Genomic DNA, 19540 nt, shown 5'->3' with positions numbered 1-19540 from the left:
AAAAGAAGTAAATTTCCTCTGAAAAAAAAAAATTAAGATCACAGAAAATGTAAAAAGTTTTTTTCGCAGCAATTTTTCGACTTTTCAAACTCAGAAATTTTCGTGTTTTTATCTGGAATATTCCTGAGATTAATCTTGAAATATCTGGGCTTTTTTGTTTTTTTCCACCAATTTTTCAATAATATTTTGAGAATAAAGTTGTAATATAATGGCTTTATTGTCATAATATTATGACTACTTTCTTATTTTTACTTTTTTTTTGGCTTTAAATCTCTGTTATAGAAATCTGCCAAACTGGTAAAAACGTAGATTTAACCGTCCAAATCCAGTCAGCATTTTCAGTAAACTCTCACTAACCTCTGGGTTCAAGCGAGTTGTGACTGTTTTCGTCAAATTCGACTCCTTCCTGCGAGCTCCCAGAGTTTTTCACACAATTGTCTTGAGAAAACAAAGAGGAAAGAAAGAGATTTGAAGATTAGATACGTCAATCGTCACAGCAGCCAGATCACAAGCCGAATTAAAGCGAAGGAACTCCAAACAGAACGAGAAATCTGGTGATAGACACAACAAACTGCTGCTCACTTTGGGGCCTGACGAAGACCTTGAGCCGAAGGCAGCTCCTCCTTCCTCTGACGTCGGTGATGGAGGCTGCAGAAAACGTGACAAAACGTGACAACGTGTCAGACCAGAACACCTCAGACACATTACCTCCACTTCTACATGTTAAAGGACCCCCCGTGAACTAATCTGCAGCGCTGAGCATGGAAAATGTCATTAAAATGTCAGTCTAAATGTCACCGTCATTACTGCACTTGAACCTAATTCGACAAAAGACATAATGAACAATGAGTGATATAATAAAATGAAGGTTTTTCAGCCTCTCAGGCATCAGCACTGTACTTCCAGCTGATTCTTACTCTTTGACTCCTCGAATCAGTTTATATTTAAAACAGTCATTTTTGAATTAAACGTATATAAAATGAATTCAGTTGGGCAGTAGCATCATCTACTTACCCAGTGTAAATCCCCAACCACCATATGATCAGGTTTACTGTCCTGAAAAAGATGCTGACAAACCTGCAACCTGGGTCTACATGTGAGGAAATGCGGCATCTTTTAATACTTTTTATGTTCTCTTTTTGTGAATCGTGTGTCTGTATGGGGCTCTGTAATCCACAGTGTTCTGCTGCATCAGAACAAGAAATGTAACTTTAGCTGGGATGTTTAAAGTTATGTAATTAGGAGAATAAAAGTCATAATTAGTAGCCTAAATGTGATAAGTTCCAGAGTAAATGTCAGAACCACAATTGATTTTTTTAATTTATGGAGAAAGATTATGATGTTTCTGCAGTCACATAGCTATATTGACATTGTACAGGGAGTCATATTTAAAATATGTTTATGAAAGTTTCCTAAACTCTGCTAGGCTCACATTTTATGACATTTCCCACTTTTTATGCTTCAGAATGTCATGTAAAAGTAGCAGAATACCAAAATACATATGACAGCTTAACAAAGCCCCAGATTTGAAGGGCTTAACGCTGGAAACCCTCTTCCATAAGATCTCTTCACTCACTAAACCTACTTTTAGTCAAAAACAGGGGGAATGGACAATCCGACAAGGTCGATGGTTTCTTCATCAGAGGTATTCCTCACTTATCCATGTTTTTAAAACCCGACTGAAGAGCTTCATCTCGCTGTCGGAGCTCGCCGCTCGCCCTGATGTGAGTGTTTCAGCCTCCATATTTTATGTCAATGTCACCCTCATATTTCCAAGTCTAATTTGGCCAGGGGCAGTCATTTCTGCTGCTGTCTGGCACGGCGTTATGCTCACCTGCAGAATCTCATTTCCTGTGTTTCCTGATTGTGAAAGGCAGAGATTAAAACCCTTTCTTCTGAATTAATTTTCAAGTAGCTTGTGCTTTTGTCAACAGTGTTTTTAACGTGAACTTATCCTCTGTCGGCTCTTTCAGTGCCAATGCAAACATGTTACAATTACATGACCTCTTAACATTTTCTGCAAGTCAACAGGGGAGGTGGGCAGAGCAGCAGTGGCAGATTGTAGTGAAGTAAAAGTAGCACTACTTTAACGCTAAATTACTCCAGTAAGAGGGAAAATGTATTTGGGAAAAAGTTTACTCAAGTACTGATTAACGGATGAACTTATCAGTCATTTGATATTTAAAATTTACACAATCAGGCAGACCAAATTATAAAGATGAGTGGAAATTTTGGTATTTTAAAGACCAAAGTCTTTAAAAAGTGAGAATCATTTGTATAGACCCTTTGAGGTGTGACGTCATGCAGCCATTTCCCGCTGGAGGGAAAAAGTTGCTAGCTGATGATGACTAGCATTGGTTTTAGCTGTTAAGTTGTCAATATAACATCTTAATATGTACGCCTGACAGAAAAGAAAAAGTGACGCAGTGCTTTGCTACGAATTGTCAACACCATCACAACAAGGTCAAGAAAAGGTTTTAATTAAGAAGAACTAGAGAGGCAGAGGGAAAAGTTCAGGTATGCTAACCTTAACATGTAGATGTGGTGTGGAATTGGGAGTGTTATGTTCAATTAAAATATATATAAAAAAGGCGACCTAAACAACATCAGAAGCGCACTGCAGTAAATTAATAATCCCTACATCTCCAGGTGTCATTTAAGAGTCGCAATACTTCATAATAAAATTACTAAAGTAAAAGTAAAAAGTACAGTGCAGTAAAAATACTCCAAAAGTATTGTTCCCCCAAAAAAGTTACTCAAGTAAATGTTCCTACCCGGCTCTGGTCAGGAGTCTCAGTCTCCACTGATCTGCTACCAGACAGCCTTTAAGGCGTCTGGGTATTGTAGCGTTTGTACGTGTGTGTATGCCGGTTGTGGTTTCCCACGTATGTGCATCTGTTCGTAAACGTGTCCGCGGTTTGTTCGTGATAGATTCTCGCCAGAGGTAAATTCCTGAAAGAGGCAAACTGTGTCACGGTTTCCACCGACTCGGCTCTTATTTCAAAAGACACTTTATTATCAGACGTGGAGTGAGGAGAGACAAAAATCCTCGCTAAGCGTCAACACGAGAGGAATATTGGCCGGGAAGGAAATGAACGAGAGAAGCGCTGTCAGTCACAGCAGGGATCGAGTTTCTCCTCTGGATCAAAACCTGACTGAACTAAACTGTCTCTTTCTTTTAAAGTCGCTCTCTCATCCAGGATTCCCTGACAGTCTGTTGGGGAATCTCCTGTAAAAACGCACATTACTCCATTTTTGTATGGAAGATCTGAATCAGTCAATTCTTCCAATCTCCTATAAAATACAGGATGAGCTCTGGAGAGTGAATTCTGCTACAAATAAATATGTTCATTTTAACATTTGTTCATTGCCTAAATACTAAATTTCTAATGCAAATAGCTTTATACACTTGAAATAAGACAAAACAAACTTATAACTAACTTTTCATCTTGCTTTAAGTCAATACTTCCGTAAAATTGATGAAAAAGTATTAGCTCAATTGTCAGATTAATTCACAAATAACAGAAAAAATGTCTTGTTATAAGTAAAATAATCTGCCAGTGGAACTAGAAGTTTTTTTTATCAATGCAATTTAAATTAAAGCAAATCTAAGTTATATATATATGACAAAATGGGTTTTGTATACATACACATACATCATATAGCTTGGAGTACGTTGGTTTTTATTAATACTTGTGTTTTTTTATTGACCTTCCAATACATATTTATAGCTTTGACAACTTGTTGCTAGATGCTAGCATTAGCAAGTAGAGCAAAGTTAGTAAAGGAAAATAGTAGAATATATTAGAAAAGTCAGAAAAAGTTATTTAAAAAGTAGCAAAAGAGAGGGAAGTAGCTCAGTTATGCTAGCTTGACTTTGACAACCTTAACATGAATATGTGCTGATTAATTTGGTGTGTTTCAGTTCAGTAAAAAAAATGGTGACCTCCACACCGAGTCTAACAGTTCGTCAGTAAAGCAGGTATATAATTAACTAATCAACCACTGCTGTGTTCAGATGATCCCTTACTAATAATCACAAAATAAACATCAATCCTGAAAACATAAAACTAACAGACAGAATGTTCTGTTGTTCTCTGCATTTGGGCATTTCTTGGTGTTGAATCCTGATACGCTAAGTGGAGCTGTTGTCGGTCAGTTGCTATGGCAACAGGCCAGTGCGTAGTGAGAAAAAAGAAGAATACGAGCGATTAACGTTTTTTTCTGCGTTATTTTCCCCTTCGTTGTGGCGCGCTGCACTAAATAATAGCTACATCTCCAGGTTTCATTTTCTTAACGGAAATGTTCTACTCCAGTAAAACAATCGTCTCTTTGCCCTGCAGCGTTGTGCACCTGTGCGTGAAATTTCCGGATGTATCAATAAAATGCAACGTGTCTATGCAGGTTGCCATGGTAACAGGTGTTACATCGTAATGCTAATTAATTCAGTGTTGATACAGTCTTCACGTGGCGCGTATGTCGTCTGTTGAAACTGTAACACACTCAGGTTGTTATTAAGCTTGGAAATAAATGGTTTGTAAAATTAGATGATGAAACAAAAAATAATCAAATGCAGATTTAAATCCTGAGAAGGTTTTTATGTTCACAGTTTTAGCTTCATTAGCAGATCGTTTTCTGTTTTTCTAATAATTGTTATTCCCATGTTTCCCACCTCTCCGCCCTCCCCTCCCAGATTCCAACACTCTCACACGCCATCCGACCGTCTCTCCTCTTCTTCCTCTCTCACGTCTGCCACCGAGGTCAGAGTCTGGCTTTTCTGTCCTGCAGCGACGCGGCCTGTAACTCCAGCTCTGCCTGCAACTCTACACCGCACTGCCGGTCGGGTCATTCGTGTTGCCGCCCCTCTCCATCACGGCGGCATGAAATTCCTGGTCACGCATTTCTACATGTTCAGTCATGTGCTATTGCGCCTTATCGCGGATCAGAAGACAGGATTTGGTGACTGTGGGGTGAATTAGAACGGATCCTGATATAAACACCGGGTTTTTCTCCTTGTGATGATCAGGTTATCTCGGAGAACAAAGCCTTTTGTGTGTGTGGGATTCGTCATTATCGATGTAGATCTGCGGCGACTGTACAGAGCCGGCGTTTGAAGCACAAAGGCTTTGCAGGGAGACAGTCATCGCTCTCACACAGGGAGAGCCAGACTCTCAACTGTCTCCTCTGAAAATTGGATTTCTATCCCCTGAGATTAGGATCAGGCTTCCCCAGCTCCACTGCGGCTCTCTTAGAAAAACACCAGACCACAAGGAGCTCATAGCTCACCGCTCGTTGTCATCCCGCTGACCTTTGACCTGCATGGACAGGCCGTAACGCTGAACCCAAACCGGGTCGGGGTTCCCCCAGGTGTCTGTCTGGCAACATGAAGACCCATCCTGTCTTCCTGATGAGCAAATGAGCCTCACAGAGCACAAAGAGGCGCCTGTCTTCACTGAGACGTATTGTTTGTGTTTAAACAATGGTCAACATGCAGTTTGACACGACTGCAGTGCCTTGGAAAGTAACCTTAACCTGCATTTGTTGTAGAGAAGCTAAATTTCTGTAAACACTTTTATTGAGCGTTAGAACTGAATCAGAGCTTCAGGATTATCAGGTGTTTTCCCAAACGATAGTCCAGTATTTTCAGTTAGATTGGGGACCAAAGTTGTGATATTAGTTACATTTTCAGCTGCTGTGGTTCTCTTTCTCATTGCAGTGAGTCAAACAAACCCAAACCTTTGAAAGACTTATTCCCCTCCTTGCCTGGGGGGGGCGCTGCAGAAAGAACTACTGAAAAAAACGACATGAAAACCTCTGAAGACACTGAGCGCAACTTCCTTCTTCAGAATATGTGAACACAAATAGAGTAGCGTCAGATTTTAGTGTTTGTAGGATTTATCTTTTGTCTTTAGTGTAGTAGAAGTAAGAAATGCTGCCACCTGCAGGTGGGAGTCAGAATCACTTAAAACCAATGTTTTTGTTAATTTTTGTCAAACTTGAAAAAATTGATCTACGTGAAAAACATTTGTAGAATTGTTGATTTCTGCAATCGTGCAATCACAAAAAATTGGAGGATTAATGGGAGATATGTAACCAAAGTAGTAACGCGCACAGATCTGCCAGTGCCACCATCTTGGTATGATGCCCACTGTTGACGATGCATGCTCTGTTCCTCAACAAGGCACCAATGTTCAAAGGCGCCCAAACCTTTCTGCAGAAACACGCTATCAGAGGAACCTTGTCAATCTCATGACAAATGCCTTACAGTGTACACTGAAAGTAAAGGCGGACATCTGTTGACTTTGGCTGGATTTCCATGATTGTGTAATCACGAAGAAAACAAAGTGGTAACATGCATACGTCTGCTACTACACCCACAGTTGACGACATATGGTTGGTTTCCCACAGAGATGGAAACGGGCGTCAACTCTCAAAGTTGTGTGCAACTCTTGCTTTGGGGAAACAAGAACCAGGAAAACTTTTAAAACCAACTGGCAGTACCTCAAAGGTCCCTTGAGAGAAACAGTCATAGGCTCCGTGACCAAATCCAGAAAACACATGTAGACCGGACAACCAACCCTGTGCAACTCCTTCTCCTGACTGAGCCAGAACAAGGACAGAATCCGCACCGCTCCCAATGAATCTGAGGTTTGGCTACCGGATGGAGCCTCCTTTCCAACATCCTACACTGTCCCTTTGGAGATGGGAAGTACAATCTGTGGTTAGTTGGTGGAGACTCTCCAATCAAGCCCTGCATGCAGCTTAAAACAGGTGTCAATCACGACAAAGACTCAATGATGTCCATGACTTGGTGATATAATCCAAAAGGGACGCTGCTTGTGTCGCCAAAGCCTTTAAGAACACAACCATCCAAAGGTTTCCTTGTTTCCGTGAAAAGGAACGAAGGGGAACTTGGACGTTACATTAGCCCATGATGGCAGGTCTGTATGTTCTGACATTTTCCCAGAGGTGTTTTCTCCTCGTTTGTCATCTCTTCCTGCGCTCACAAAAGATAAAACAAAGATCTTACAGATGAGTCACACATCTGAGTCAGCGCAAGTGGCCCAAAAACCACCCAAAGGCACACGGACTGTCTCTGGGTCGCTCTGGCTCCTTAGATGATCAATCACCATCAAAGACAAAACGGGCCTCGCCTTCACAGAACTCTGAGCCAATTGGACAAATAAAGCTGAATTTGGAAAGCCATGAATTGACTTATTGACTTCCAAGAAATTACGGCAACATCAACAATTCCCTGGAATGAGTCTAACGAGACCACAGCCTCTCTAAACAATGCAGCCTTACAGGCGACTCTTGGGGATGTTTTATCTCCAAACATCGATCAAAAGAGCAAAACAGCTTATAAAACACCTTCACTGACCGTAAACCAGGGCCGGACAATAGGGCTTAAACACAGAACCTACTGATTTTTATTCCAGATTTAATTTCTGATTCCTTTTGTGAGTTTTATGGCAGACTATTAGGGCCAGAATTACTTTTTTTTATTACAAGAATATAGTCATATTAGCACAATAAAGATGGTTTTACCAGAAGAACATCATAAAATTAAGAGAAAAATGTTTTTCTAGAGTGATTTAAGGCCAAAACCTCACCAAAGTACAACTTCACAGGATGCTCAACATTCCTCATTTTATTTTGCTGGGTGATAAATTGTCCCAGTAATTATGGCGATAAACAATAACATTGTTGTTTTGAGACCATTTTAAAGCAATATAATGGTGACAGCGTAATAATAATAAAAGAACAGATTCTCCAAGACCAATAAATTTTAAATCCTAAAGAACATTAAACATTGGAACTGGAAGGTTTTTTAAATATTCGTAATAAACGAAACAACAGAAACAACAAATAAAGTGAATATTGAACGCAGTAAACAAAACTGTCCTTTAAAAATTGGCTAGTTGACGCCAAAGAACCAGACTGAAGACTTTTATCGTCCAGTTTTTGGTAGAAAAGGAGAAACACTGCAAAAACACAAAACCTTACCAAGTATTTTTAGTCTAGTTTCTAAAGCAAATATCTTTGTTCACTTGAAATAAAACAAAACTAACTTTTTAACAAGATGAAGGAGCTTGTTTAAGGCAGTTATTCCTTAATATAATTGCACTGGCAGATTATTTAATTTATAACATGACATTTTCCTCATAAGTGAAATAATCTGCCAATAGAACTGACACTTTTTTGTCAATATTAAGGAATTATTTACTTAAACAAACTTGCTTAAAAGTTACTTTTAAGTTGTTTTTGTCTTATTTTAAATGTACTAGGATATCTGCACTAAAAATACTTGGTAAGATTTTATGTTTTTTGCAGTGCACAAGAAAACCAAAACATTTTAATTTGTCATGTGATGAACTGATTAACTTTGACAGACTTTGCTGTTCTCATAAAGTTACTGCTTCACTTTCCTAACATTAAGATTTTATTTTGGTAATGTTGCTTTATCCTCACATTATTGTCTGTAATGTTACGACTTTATGCTCATAATTAAAACATTTTACAGACTCACTCTGGTCCTAGTAGTTTGGTTTATACTTGACCTGAATTAAAAATCCAAACAAATAGAAGCTGTAAAAGTTTCTGCCCTGGTTACACTGACATCCATAATCTCCAAAAGCGTAATTTTACTAATTGATCAAATGTAATTTATCGCCCGACTCTAATTTTTGGAGACGCTTACAGAGCTTCAGCAGAGCAGCAGGACGTACATGGATATAAAAACAACCTCCTCCTCCTCAAAGTGTCTGGTTATCCCTGTTTTCCTCTGCGCTCTGGTGCCAAAACATGGCTGCCTCACTCCACTTTATTACTGGTTCCTGTTAAAACCCTTGAAGTCTCAGGCTGACCTCTGATGTCAGCCAAATGTCTCCAAACCCACCACTGTGTCTTATTTAGTCCAGCGCTTCTCTCCCTGCAGGGGCCTGACTTCACTTATGAAAACACGACTTCCCTGCTGCCTGTTTGGGTGAGTCTTCTCAGGAGGAGCAGAAAGCTGAGCTGATTTCAACAATATCAGTCTCCTCATGTATGGAAGGCTAAATGGGACAAAATTAAACGGATGATTTTGATGGTTGACTAATATAAATGGATGGTGATTATTTGTATTACATATAATTTCCATTTTAATGTTTTAGTGACCTATTTGGACATTTATTTATTAAATTAATGATTTAATGACATGCTTACTGATTTAAATTTGTCCCTTGTAACTCTCCATAGTTTAAAGTTTTGGTTTTGTTGTGAATTTTTAGTATTGCTCCAAACTGCCACCCAGAACGAAAGCGTAGCTGCGCAGAGCTCCAGTTTCTAAATTGAGCTGTTGGTCACTTTAAAAATCAATTCATTATCTTCCAGTTTGATTTTGTGTTAGCTGCTACTAATGGTGTTAGCTTCTGCTACTAGAGTTAGCTTCTGCGAATTGTGTTACATCTCTTGTATGATGACATGAAAACTTTGAGCTAACCAACATAGCTAGCTTTGAATTCTTGTTTTTTATTTAAAACATCTAGTTCACTCTAATCTACCCAAGTTTACTTCAAAAATCATCATTTTTGAAGTAATTTTGAGTTTTTGCGTACCACAAACAACAACTTTCAGGTAATTAGGAAGATCACAGAACCTTAAACCAACATATATACTCACAGATGTAATAATACTCTCTGCCGGGGCGAAACTCGAAGCCTAAGGAGAACGGAGTGAAGAGCTGGAACTTCTCGGAGAACTTGAGCGGTCCGTTGGGCGACAGAGGCCGGTTGCACTCCCAGCGCTTGAAGCCCTTGGCGGTGTGGTCGCAGGAGCTGTAGCCGTCGTAGTTCACCATGTAGAGGACGTAGCGCTCGGCCCGATCGTCCGACACCGGGCTCACGTAGTGCGGACAGTAGACGTCCAGGTAGTCGTTGATGCAGACGTCGATGTGGTAATCGCCCCGGTAAAATCTAGAGGGAAACAAACAGTTATGGTGAGTGTTTGACGTGGAAAATCAGCAGATCTGTTGGTTTTTAAGACGTTTACAAGCCTTTTTCCAGGAACAAACCCAGCCAGATACACTTTAAAGCTTTTTGATTTGAACATTTCAGTCTTTTTATGCAATATTGGAAATACATTAGAAGATGTAAATAGGAAAATAAGCATTTATTGCCTAAAATGCAGAAGCAACAATTAGGGAATTTGAACTTGGTGAAGCTAAATGAGGAGTTTTAGCTAAAACATATTTACAGACAAATGTCTTTTTTATATTAAATACAAAATGTGTTTATGTTTGTGCAGTGGTGGCTTAACTGCTGTTCTGAATAAATAATTTTTTTTCCAGCAATTGGCCTGTTTTTTTGAGTCAACTGAAAGTCTACAAAACATTCAACAACAATTTAAAATCTAAATTATAGAATGTATTCACAAACATTACTTTTGGAAAAACCAATTATACTAAATATTTTCAAAGTTAGCAAAAGTGCAAAATGACAAGCTTGCTTAGCTAGCTTTGCTAATAGTGCAAATTGCTAACAACAACAACAGTCTTTCAAAAAAACAAAACAACAACAAAACAAATTTTTTTTAGCCTGATTGGCCCAAACTGCTGATTGACCAGTTAAAAAAAGATTTTTAAGGAATGTTATTATTTATATAATATATTCCTATATTACAACACAATCAGTCTGCTGCTTTAGCCCTGCTAGCTATGCTAACCATACAAAATGCTAACTTGGGCCACTTGAACCAAACCCTGTTTTACAGCAGCTGCATCAAAATAACTGATGGCTACTCAGTAAATAAAGGTCAGAGTGCTCTTACATCCTCCTACATTGCAGTTCTTAAAAACAAAGAAGATTTACAAACACTAGAGATCAAGAATCTGGAGGTAAATCCTAATCAGTGCATCTCCTGTAAACATCTTTCAGGAAATCCTCAAATTTCCTTTGGAGGAATCCTTTAATTGTTTGGTTTGGGAGATTTCCTTACTATTACAGGAGAACTCGAGGACATAAAGACATCAGAATGAAAGATGGGCAAAGACGCAGAACGTCTCGGTATGTCAGTCTGAACCTGTAGCAATTACCTCCCAGCAGAAACCTTTGATGGTCTTCACTCGTCAGTCTTTAGCCATTTATCAATGCTGGCACTCAGCTGAGATGACTTATGCTGCGGCTGAAATTAAACTCCCCCAGCGTTGCAGAGCTAATCCCCTGGTTAGGACGGGCCTTTAGCAGCTTTAGGAGGATCCCGCCGCAGACTGAGATTTTCATTAGCCACAGATGACAGCTCCATGTACGAACCCCGAACCCTCCAAACTCTTGTTAAATCTGTGAGAAACAGGCCTGTTCCCAAGCCTACATACAGACTCTCCGCCTGCTGTTTACTGTAAACCGATCGGACAAGAGTCAGGGGGAACGAGTTGGAACCACAGGATATGCCAGGTATTCATTCCTGAGGTGGAGTGATTGGAAACACATATTCCCACCAGTGCAGGAGAGGCTGAGGTCTTTTCAGAGCCTGAACCGCCTGCAGCTGCTAATGACCTGCGAACGCGTATCACTGACATGCTGAGGATGTCTTCAATACTCCAATGGTGTCCATCGACACGTTGGGCAGCCGTGGTGGAGGGAGTGGTGAGGCTCTCATAGCTACAAGCTACAAGAATTTCTATTTAGCTATTAGATTATAGTCAAATTAGCAGGATAAAGACACCATTTCACCAGAAGAACATCTTTAAAATTAAGAGAAGCTTCTAGAGTTATCAGGATATGACGGTTAAAACTCAGTGAGTTTTGTTTGTTTGCCAAAGTACAGAGGTGGGCAGAGTACCCAAAAATCATAAACAAGTAAGAGCAGCACTGCTTCAATGTGTTTTTATTCAAGCAAAAGTAAAAAGTAGCTGTGAAAGAAATGACTCAAATAAGAATAAAAAAGTTTTTGGTAAAAAGTCAACTCAAGTACAGAGTAGCTGATCAAATTATTAAACATTTAATCTTTAAAAATTACATCATCAGATGGACCAGGCTTGGGTTGCTAGGTAACGGACGGAACTCCGCTGGGTGCTAGGTAACGGACAGATTATTTCACTTGTAACAAAACATTTGACCCATTTTATAAGTGAAATAATGTGACAATAGAACTTTTTCTGTCAATATTAAGAATTTATTTACTCCTATTTCTTGTTGAAAAGTTATTTGTAAGTTAGTTTTGTCTTTTTTCAAGTGCTCTAAAATGTTTGCAATAGAAACTAGACTAAAAATACTTGGCAGGATTTTGTCTTTGCAGTGTGAACAGCTTTAATTGATTTTCCTGCACTGAAAACACAAACAAAATGCTGACCACCCAGGTTTATTTCAGGTTTAAGAGCAGAGTGGAAACCTAATGAGTCGCTGGAGACTTGCTTTGAGATGCTTGTTAACACTGCAGACACAGTATGGATGGATCCAAACGTCTCCGTCTGAGCCGGGTCACCGTGACTTTCACAAACTATTTCACACCTTTCTCCCACAAACGGATTAGTCAAACCCCTTCCCAATCCCGGCTAAGCTCAGGTGTTACTTCTGTTGATTGACAGCAGTTGACACAAACAAAGCGGAGGCCGACATCAACGTCTTAGTGCGGATAGCGGACAAAGCGGGATATCCTGATACCGACGGCTTCAAGTCATAATATCAGCAAGCTCTGGTGAAACTGAGGCTGTCCAGAGCCAAAGCAGCCAGCTGGGGGCGGAGGGAAAACAAGGGCTTTGGTTTCACATTTTACTGGGCTATAATTAGAGAGGGGGTGGACCGGAGAATGGCCGAGGATGCTGAGAAACTTCCACTGGTGGGCTGGGTGTTCCTCCTGATTATGAGGCTAAATGAGCCGCTGAGTCACCAACACAACCTCAGGAAAAAATCTGAAATCTTCAGGTTAGTCTCGGAAACTTTCTGGAAAAAAAAAAAAAAAAAAAAAAAAAAAAACGTGGAAATTTCTGAGTTTGAAAAGTTGAAAATTTGCTGGTGAAAACTTTGAACATTTTCTAGAAAAATATGTGGAAATTTCTGAGTTTGAAAAGTCAAAATATCCTCGTTTTGAAACTGACATTTTGAAGTGTTTTCTATAAAATATGTTTTTCTAGAAAATTTGTGACTTTTCAAACTCAGAAATTTCCACATATTTTTCTAGAAATTTTGGAAAACCAAACATGGAAATTTCTTAGTTTGAAATTTGGAAAATTTTAGATTAATCTCAGAAATTTAGCAGAAAAAACATGGAAATTTTGGAGTTTAAAAATAAACCACTTTGTCTTTTGATACTCAGAAATTTCCAAGATTTTCTATAGAAAAATAGGTTTTTTTTCTAGTAAATTTGCAACTTTTCAAACTTTTTTATAGAAAATCTTAGTTTTTTTTTCTAGAATAAAACTTGAAGATTTTATAGCCAAAAGTAGAAAATTTCTGACCTTTGAAACTCAGAAATTTCCAACTGTTTTCTAGAAACTTTGAGTTTTTCAAACTCAGAAATCTGAATGTTTGTTTTTCTACAAAATTTCTGATATGAGCTCCAGGACGTGAAATAATCAAATACATTTTTATCAATATTTAGGAATTATTGGCTAAAATCTCCTATAACTTGTTGAAAAGTTACTCATAAGTTAGTTTGTCTTATTCAAGTTTACTAGACTAGAAGCTATTTTATGTTTTTGGAGTTGACGAATATCTAAAAATTAAATCCACTTGGAAATAAAACTGTACACAAACTTCTGTGACTGACATTTCTGAAAACAATATTTCTGGAAAATGTCAGTGTGAAAATGTAAAGTAAATATACCCCCAAGCAGGGGGAATGGACACGGCATGTTGCTTTTCTCAGCTGGATTCTAAGTTAAAATCTGATTGGAAAGTCCGACTGAATCCCACCCACCTCTACAGCCACAACAGATCAATACAAATTACTGTAGGGCGCTGCAGAAATATCACCAGAGATCAGCCGGGGTGTTTATAGCAAACAGACTGAAAGATTTCACCGGGGAGAGATGGAGAGGAGGGCTGCAATGTGGCGAAATAAAGAAAACAAATAAAGCCGTCTTTTCGTGGTGGTTTCTGCAGCCTAATGGTCTGAAATCCCCTCTGGATTTCACCAGTCAATACAGGTCAGCATGAAGGCTCACAATGCAAAGGATGCACCACTGCTTAATCAGCCTAACCCTCATATTTCCAGTTCATTCAACCTGGTAGGTGCACAAATTACCTCCCACACAGCTCAGGATGCACTGTGTAAACATTTTAATTAAAGGCGCTCACACTTGAAGTATGCCTCAGCCTGATCCCTATCATTTCGTAGAGGCAAAATTAGAAAGCTGCTAACCACCATCTACCCACAACTTGGATTTATTTAAAAAAAAAAAAAAAATCTGGTTAGAAATGGTGTCCCTCAGGGCCGAGTTGTTGGTCCCATTACTTTTTTACATTTTACCTGCCTTCAAATTAAAATTGGGCCATGAAAAAAATAAACTTTTTTTAAAAAAATCAGAATCCTGACCAAAAAATTATTGAATTCTGAGAATAAAGTAAAGATTTTGACAATAAAAGTCAGAATTCTGAGAAAAAGTTAGAATTTTGGGTAAAAAATCAACAAAAAAACCTCTGTATTAGAATAAAGTAAGAATTCTAAAATGTAAGTAAAAATGTAGACAAAGACACTCGGAATTTGGAAAAAAGATTTCTAAATTAAACTTAAAATTCTGGGAAAAAGGTCAGGGCTCTGAAAAATAAGTAAAAATTTTAAGAAAAAAGTTAGAGTTCTGAAAATAAGAATTCTAAACAGAGAAGAATTCTAGAATTAAAGTAAACATTTTGAGAAAAAAAAAGTAAAAAAGTCCAAATCTGGAGAAAGATATTTTAAAAATCAAAGTCAGAATTATATTTTCCCCCAGTGGACATAATCCTCTTCTGTAATTTTGGACCTAGTTTGACATCAGATGATTTCATTTAATGTTGAAAGAACACAATTTTGCAATTGTGTTATTTCCATTAAATAAGAAACAAATAAAATCAGACGTGTATAAGTTTGTTCACACCATAACCCATTAAAATCACGCGGCACCATCATTCTCCTACCCCTTCCTGTTGTCTTCTTTGCCGTTTCCTCCAGTAGTAACATCCTGTTGCCTGACTTGTGTGTTTCCATTGCAGTTTTACAAAAACACTAATTTCAATACAAAGAACCTCAACCTTGCACAAGAACGTAATTGAAAACGTGTTTTATTTTTAATTAGGTAAATGTATTTCCGTGACTGTGAGGTGAATGGAAACGCAGCTCGTCTGCTTCGTGTTTTTCCTCCATCTTGTTTTTGTTTGAGCCGTGCAGCTCAGAGTCGGTTTGTCGGGTCCAGACGGTTCGGACTGCCTCCAGAGATAGAAAAGCACCAGCAGATGAGCAGCTGTTTGCCAGATGGAGATTTTTGAGTGGCACAAGTGAAATATTGAAAAGAACCAGAGCCATAAACATCCAGACCGACTAGAGACGTAAAGCGGCAGAAGACATTTCTACAATCCCAGCCTTCTGCTTTCCTCCTTTAATCCCGTTTTCTCTGAAGAATTAATTCATTCTCCTCAGCTTTCTTTGTTTTTATTACAGGACAGATTTATTCCTCTATTTCTCTAAATTGCTTTGTTGTTGTAGGCATTTTAGAGAATCATTAAGGCCTATTGAGACAATTTCACCAGTTGAGTTTTTCTCCTGAGCAGCGGGAGGTGAAGAGAGTCGAAGCTTTTTATTAACGCAGGCGGGAAGAGTGATGAGCAATAAAAAAGAAGCATGCTTTAGTGGCTGAGAATCAGTGATGGATATGTCATAATGAGCCAAACAAAAGCCTCTAAATCCTAAATGCATTTGTTTTGGTGTTTAATCTTCCCTGATTGGATGAATTAGTCACTTTGGAGGAGCTAATCGATGAATCAGTAACCGGAGCTCTTAACAAAGCACACATCAGGGCTAATCCCTCTTTTCTGTCAGCTGCCCCCCAGACCTGTTTGCTTTCTTTGAGCCCCATCTGTTGTGTTTGTGGCCTGGAGCAGGTAAGGAAACTCAGAGAGGACATGTCTTGTGTTTTACTTACTCCATCAGCTGTTTCATTTGATTTTCTGCGTGTTTCTTGTGCAAACCTACAACTCAGCCAGACGTCAAGCCGCTTTCTGGGAGATGTTGATGGAAACTCTTGGAACTGAGAGTAAAAGTGTTTTATTTCCCAACTTGAAATGCATGAAAATATTGTTTCAAGTTGTCTGAATGATGGCAGTAATTACATTCCTCACTGTATTTATGTTTATCTTCATCGGATCACGATTCAAGATTACAACAATCTGCTGAATATGAATAATTGTAGGCTATAGATAGATCTTTAAAAAGAAAACATTTCAACGCTCAAAGTAAAAAATCTGATAGAAAAAACTCAGAAGGTTTGAAATTTCAATTTTTGACTTTTGAAAGTCAGAAAAGAAATATTTTTCACCAGTGGTGAGCTCAGCTAACCAAAAACGTATATTCACTAACCACTAATTGCCAAAACAAGAATCTTATATTTAAAAAATTAGCAGAAGCTAACGCTAAATTGCTAAGCACATTAAAACAACTAGCAGAAAACAAAGCTAAACCACTAATGACATAAAAGACCTGGCAGAAGCTAATGCTAAACAACTAACATATAAAAACAACTAGTAGAAAATAAGGCTAAACCATTAAGTGCATAAAAAATTAGCAGACACTAATGCTAAATCGCTAAACACATAAAAACATTAGCAGAAGAAGCTAACACTAATCTGTTGCACATAAAAATTAGCTGAAGAGAACGCTAGACCAGTAGGCACCTAAAATAATTTTAAGGAAATAATGGTAAACCCCAAAGCACATAAAAAACTAGCAGAAGGTAACGTTAAACAGCTAAACATAAAAAGTGTGCAGAAGCTAATGCTAACCATTAAGACAACTGTCAGTCAGTTCATCTCCTTCTAGTTGGAGACGGATGTGAGACTCACAAACAACAAACTCCTCAGTTTCTGATTTTGCTACACAATATTACTATAAAGTTCTATAAACAGACAAAAAGGCAAAACTTTATATGGCAATAATTGATTAAACGCTCAAAAATAGCAGCCATATCAAAATACAAGTAGATATTTTTATGCTCGTCTCGACTCTTGAAATATTTTTTACATTAATGTGTTGTGTTAAAACGGGCAGAGAGAAGACAATGTAAGACGTAATGGTGGATGCAATCTAAAAAGACGGATAGAGATGAAAAGAAACGATGACGATGAAAAATGGTGAAGGCCTCATGGGAGGAGAGCAGAAAGAAATGAAAAGGAGAGCAAAAGATAATTTGTAAGAAGATGAATGTTGACAAAACAAGGGAGCAGAGGAAGGTAAGAGGGAGGCGGAGAGCAGCATAAAGCCTCCCCGTTGTTTTCCTCCCGGACACGGCCGGGTCAGGACAGGGGCAACTTCTCTGGGCAATTCAACATTCAGCGATATCGGAGGAGATTTGGGGTTAGGGAGATTAACTATGGAGGACCAAAACTGACTTGAATAAACAAAAAAGCAGAAATATGGGATTTTTGTTTGGCTTTTTATCATACATGCATTTTTTCATGAAAAAATATACATTTTGTTTTTCCTTCTCCAAAAAAATATATTTTGGTCGGCGCTAACTGAACGGAAAACAAACCAACAAATCCAGCAGTCCACAAACTACTAACTGCACTTCCACATCGCTGCCTGTAGGGGGAGCCGTATAAAACAAGAGTCTGGCCATCTCGTTCCACCTGTCCCATCATTCACAGCTCTGCACCAGCGGGAAGTTCAACTCATTACAACTTAACTGGTTAATCACACACACACACACGCACACACACACACACACACACACACACACACACACACTGCGTCAGCCAGAGGGCCCGGTTGGTCCGACTGGGCGCTGACAGCAGACCGGAGCCTGTGAACTGCAGACAGTTGTCTGAGTCTTTGCTGGGAACAAAACCAGAGGAGGTGAATAATTGGGCTCAGATTAAAAACACATTTCGGCTCGTGGGAAGACATCCGAGATGGTTGAAAACACAACAAGAGGCGGGAAAATGGATGCATCCTGGTGGTCCTGACCGCCTAAAATCACCAACAGGAACAACTTCAAGAGACCAGAGACACAGTCGTTTCAGTGTGCAACTGAAGACAAAAGGCCATAACATTCAAGTAATCAAATCCAGAATCCTAACGAAGTCAAAACCAATCCCACTGACCAGAGAGCTGGTCATCAAGCTGAGAACAAAACAATTTGATTGGACATTAAACTCTGTCAGCAAAAAAGAGTAAACTTGGGTTTAGGTAAACAGTATAAATACGACTCCAACAACACAGGAAAAGAAGATCGATTTGTCACTAATTGGACTCCGTATTAGGCGAAAGATAACTTTAAAAAGAGATGCAATGTTTCCTTAAATTAGTGCCATTATGGAGTGAGAATAGTTTGGGACTCAGACCAGAGCCTTGAGGTTCTCCAGAAGAGACCTGGAGACACTCCAGAGAAGTGTGACATCCCGTCATCGTCAGGTCTCCATAGCAACCATTTGACGATTTATGTAACTGTGTTTCCATCAGCCTTAAATAAATAAATAAATTAATAAATATGGATTACGAAAAGAAATTTACTTATTGAAAACACGACAATTTCGAAAAAACTTGCTGAAAGGTTTTCGTGTTTGGAGGAGATGGTTTTTCAGCCATATTGAAATTACCTCATTCAGTCAAAACTGCAATGGAAACAAGTTTTTTCACATCACACGTGTCACAAGATCAACAACAGGAAGTTACTGCTGACAGAAACGACGAAGAAGACAACAACAGGAAGTGGTAGGAGGGTGACTGAGCGAATAAATTTATTCACTTTGTGTTTCTTATTTAACAGAAACAATGCAACCATGAAACAGTTTTTTTCGGCATGTTCAAGACGTCAACAGTTTTTAGCAGAAACTGAAGTGAGATTTTATTTGCCAAATTATGTTTTGTGTGTAAAGGAAACGCAGGCTGTCATGTCAGGAAAACATTTAGTGTTTTTGCAGTGTAGCTGCTGTTATCATCTGATCTGACCCGTCAAGATGAATATTTCACAAACTGACTGAGACAAGTGGAAGAAAGCAGCAGGTTAATTACTGACCGGGTCGTTCAAGGTCAGAGGTCAGAGGAGTTTAGCGTCAGTCATCTGTTAGGCAAACAGCAGCGCTCCGTCGCTCAGACCCAAAGGGAACCAATCGATTGAGATTACGGCAAAAAGGAGAGAAATGTCTGGATTTATTCGTCGAAACTCATCGCCAGAATGACTCAGAGTTAGCTTCTCTACAGATTCAGTTTGGAAATGTGACGAAAGCAGAAACTAAAGCTGCTGAAACTTTTAACTTTAACAGAGTTAAACTCTGATGGGAGAATTTAAGGAAAGATTCAACAAGTTCTTATGGAAGAAAACCAAACTATTCCTGATGTTTCACTGATACCAGAAGGACAACATTCGGACCTT

The 19540-nt window shown here is 38.8% G+C and overlaps 1 protein-coding gene across 1 annotated transcript in view; it reads right to left on the bottom strand.

The window, feature by feature from the left end:
- LOC106921599 (ephrin-A5b-like) overlaps positions 1–19540 on the bottom strand; it is an 86619-nt gene that overhangs the window by 6831 nt on the left and 60248 nt on the right. Inside the window, exons 2-4 of the mRNA XM_014993383.2 lie at positions 9664–9956; positions 583–648; positions 358–438 (exon numbers count right to left, since the gene is read on the bottom strand). Of these exons, the coding sequence (XP_014848869.1) occupies positions 358–438; positions 583–648; positions 9664–9956 (440 nt within the window). The remainder of the gene's footprint in view (positions 1–357; positions 439–582; positions 649–9663; positions 9957–19540) is intronic.

This window comes from Poecilia mexicana, unplaced genomic scaffold (genome assembly GCF_051168715.1).
Source record: "Poecilia mexicana isolate PSO_F unplaced genomic scaffold, ASM5116871v1 scaffold_12, whole genome shotgun sequence".
In the NCBI taxonomy this organism is placed as follows: domain Eukaryota; kingdom Metazoa; phylum Chordata; class Actinopteri; order Cyprinodontiformes; family Poeciliidae; genus Poecilia; species Poecilia mexicana.
This window is presented reverse-complemented; position numbering and strand designations above follow the sequence as displayed.